This window comes from Sinocyclocheilus grahami, unplaced genomic scaffold (assembly GCF_001515645.1).
Source record: "Sinocyclocheilus grahami isolate Dianchi unplaced genomic scaffold, SAMN03320097.WGS_v1.1 scaffold110.1, whole genome shotgun sequence".
In the NCBI taxonomy this organism is placed as follows: domain Eukaryota; kingdom Metazoa; phylum Chordata; class Actinopteri; order Cypriniformes; family Cyprinidae; genus Sinocyclocheilus; species Sinocyclocheilus grahami.
Window position 1 is genome coordinate 866012 of NW_015505289.1, and position 3893 is coordinate 869904.

Genomic DNA, 3893 nt, shown 5'->3' on the forward strand with positions numbered 1-3893 from the left:
CCACATTACATTTTAGAAGTGTATAAAAATCACCAAACAAAGGATAAACTACAGTAAAGCTATACAAGCAATCAGAACACGGAGTAATTTAGGAAATGAATCATCAGTGGCGCATCAGATAAATGCAGTGTTGTTACACATAGATTCCCTGTGATTTGGTCTTATGAATGTCTAATGCCTCAGAATTATATTAGTTTTTATTGGCTTAGGCAGCGATAAACTACTTAAACTCATAGAAATAATCAGTTTCTTAGACTTAAGCATCTTGAGTTGTACCTAACAAATTCATTCTGCTATACTGTAAATGACTGCATATGTGTTACATAACATGTTATAAAGTGTTCTATTGCATATTAAAGGGATACTTCACCCAAAAATGAAAATCTGTCATCATTTATTCACCCAGAAGTTGTTCCAAACCTGTATGAGTTTTTGAGCATTAAAGAAGTTATTTTGAAGAATGTTTGTTGCCAAACAGTTGACGGTAGCCATTGACCTCCATACATTTTTTTCCATACTATAGAAGTCAATGGCTACCATCAACTGTTTAGTTGCCAACATTCTTCAAAATATCTTCTGTTGAGCAGAAACGCATACAGTTTTGGAACAACTTGAGGATGAATGATCCCTTTTAAGTCTGACTAGATTTTTCTGAATATAGTTTGAGCAGAATTTGCTTCCATAATCTTATTAGGGTGTTCTGAGTGGTTGCCAAGGCATTGCTTGCGGTTGCTAAGGTGGGCTGAATGAGTTTTGTTGCTCAAACCTTTGACCCTGAGTATGAACAACAGTAAATTGATGTAGTTTATTCCTGACCTGTCTCAGTATGTCCACTAGAGCACACCAAACACTAGGTTTTCTTGATCTCTATATGATGCAGGGAACTCTCTTTATTTGCTCTTCCATAATTACTCCTCCTACTGTCCTACAAACACTCACTCAGTCTGGAAATATGAAGCTGTACTTTATTCCTGACAATTATTCTTGACAGCTCTCTTTTGAGTCAGGATTACGTTCAGTGTGCGCACTTCAAGATAGCCTACTCGGTGCTGTCTGGATGAACTCATGTGTGACATCTGGGATTCTTTTATTTGCATTATGGTATTTTTTGGTTTGGAGTGATGCTGGTCTGTTATATAATGGCATGGGGACACTCATAGGCTGGGAACATTTGAGTTCATGAGGATCAGGGGTCATTGTGAAAGAGAGAATCTGATCATGCATTAATGTGTCAGTAACATGCATCAGGACTGACAATTAACAGGATTACTACCCAATTAAAACTGAATGAGACATCATGCTGGGGAATGGAGGGTTATATACTGTGAAGAAGAGGAAGAGACCTGCTCACAAGAGGTAAAAAGTTCGTTTAAAGGAGTGTATTTTATTATTTTGTCAAGGCTACGATTTTCACAAGTGGATTTTAAATCTAGGGGGGGGGGGGGGGGGGGGGGGGGGTGCAGTGTTGCCAAGTCCATGGTTTTCCCACGGGTTGTTTTTCATGCAACCCCAATAACCTGATATTTAGCCAATGGAAAGCGATTTTTACTGGGGGAGCCCCCCTCGGAAAGCCATTGGGTGAGTTTTTAGGCTTGTTTTGAGTAGCAACTGGGAGGGTTTTGTTGTTTAAACCTGGCAACCCTGGCAGATTAGAGTGGGAGGGGCTACATTTACAACAAACACACACGCGTGGTTCCTGAACTGTCCAGTCAAAAATGTAAATGTAATGTATTCCAATGAAAACTACAAGAAACAAGTATCGTGTGCATGGTGGAACATACCATTACATTTAAAAAAGTGACTCGAGCGCAATGTATTCAGATTTCAGGTCCAAACCCCGGAATGTGTTTATTTGCATATCTATAAACTCAATAACATCGATTGGACAAATGTTGACAATTACATCTGCTCCGGTTTTTTTAAAACCCTCAAACGCAAAAATATCACCTTTTAATGCGCTTGTCGCCGCTCGATAGGCGATTAACCAAACGCTGCGCGTGAAAGTTTCTGTGATTATATAGAATTAATATGTAATTATCTAAGAATCCTGCTATTGCAAACGCTTTACTGGTAGAAACTAACCTTTTCAAGACTGCTGGTCAAAACTGTTTAAATGCAACAAAACCGCAGAAAAAACACCCTTTACTCACCAATTGCAAACATTTTATTGAAAATGTAATGTACTAAATGTAATTACAAATCATCAAAAACCATTAAATATGAAGTGTCTGTCTAATATGCGTTTCTTTTATTTAATTTGCATTGTTTTGTTTGTTTTATGGAGAGCTTGGCTAAAAAAACTATTAACTACTATCCCTGAAAGCACAGGTACATCACGGAGATGTCTGTTTGACGTCTGCAAGACGTATTTTTTAGAGTGTTTTTTCATCTGCAATATGTCTATAGGACGTTTACTATCAGATGTTAAATAGACGTTTAGAAGAGGTCTTTAAGATGATTTAGAATGTATGTAAAACTGACATCTTAAAGATGTCTATCAGATGTTTGTACACAGCAGATGCTTTCCAGATGAAGCGATCTTTAACAGACATCTTGCAGACCTACCTGTGCTATCTGGGTTAGTCGATGTAAACAGTGTTTTATTTGGTTTCAAATGGCCTTCTGTGTGAACTGTGCAAGTTACATGGATATGAATTCTCAGGCCTGTCCACTGACTGTTCTTATTCTTGTAGTTGTGGCCTTGAGACTAAACATGACGACGGCACCAAATCAAACCCTTCAAAGCGTCACAGAGACCGGCTGAACGGGGAGCTGGGCAAACTGACGGCTCTTCTGCCGCTGCCAGAGGAGGTCCGAGCCCGACTGGACAAACTCAGTGTGCTCAGACTCAGTGTGGGATACCTCAAGATCAAAAACTACTTCACTGGTGAGTCTCAGAGAGATTCAGAGACATCTGCCTTCATGTCATGAAGGTCTGTGTATTCAGGGGAATATGTGAGTCGTGGAGGTCAATGCATTATAAATGAAACTGTATTAATGAGTCTTTAGAGCAGGTGGCAGGTGCTGATTTTGTTCAGTGGTAACAGGAGAGCAAACTGACAGCATCATTTGCAGCTGCAGTCGTGCGGTATGACTTAGGTGGCATAATGATCCTTGCATTACCTTCTGCACAGCTATCAGAGTCCCTCTCAATGTCAGAGTAAAATAAAACATTTTCAAGAAATGAATGGATCATAAATTAGTTTGATTTTTCATAAAGAAAGTAAAGAATGTTATTGGGACCATTACGGTTTTATTTTTGGATGAAACATTATTTTCATGACAATTAAGCACATTTATACCCTCAATTTTTAGGCTACTGTGAAATTGTTGTTCTGTGAAAGTTCTGTATTGACGGGAAACCCGTCGAGCAGGTTATAATGTTCTGCTCCGGTTTTCAAGGAAGTTTGCTCATCTCACTGCCAAAGAGTTGAACAGACGTTTGTTTCTCTGTGTAAAGCAATTGTTCCTTTCTGTCTGTGCCATCACATGTTCGCATGCATACACGTTCGTAACTGCATATATATATATATTATATTTTGCTGTGCATATATGCAACAGTACATATCGGATTTCAACCGTTTTCTGAAATGTATTGTAATACACTGTAAAAAAAAATTCTGTAAAATATACAGTAAAAAACCGGCAGCTGTGGTTGCCAGAATTTTACCATAAAAAATACGGTAGTGACATTTTTGGTTTTACGGTTTTAACTTAAATTTACAGTTAAATACCGTAATTTCATTAACTGATATAATGTTAATATACCAACCTATTGAAGTACTGAAATCTGTTTTGTACCTTTGTAATCCACTGATAATCACCAAATGCAGGCGGTGATGAGAAAGTCACATGATGAACCAAAGCCCATCACAAGCAGCTTTTAAATAATA

At 38.2% G+C, this 3893-nt stretch overlaps 1 protein-coding gene across 1 annotated transcript in view; it reads left to right on the forward strand.

The window, feature by feature from the left end:
* Positions 1 to 959: 959 nt before the first annotated feature.
* LOC107588998 (aryl hydrocarbon receptor-like) overlaps positions 960 to 3893 on the forward strand; it is a 12144-nt gene continuing 9210 nt past the window's right edge. Inside the window, exons 1-3 of the mRNA XM_016277294.1 lie at positions 960 to 1356; positions 2694 to 2887; positions 3135 to 3160. Of these exons, the coding sequence (XP_016132780.1) occupies positions 1298 to 1356; positions 2694 to 2887; positions 3135 to 3160 (279 nt within the window). The 5' untranslated portion in view covers positions 960 to 1297. The remainder of the gene's footprint in view (positions 1357 to 2693; positions 2888 to 3134; positions 3161 to 3893) is intronic.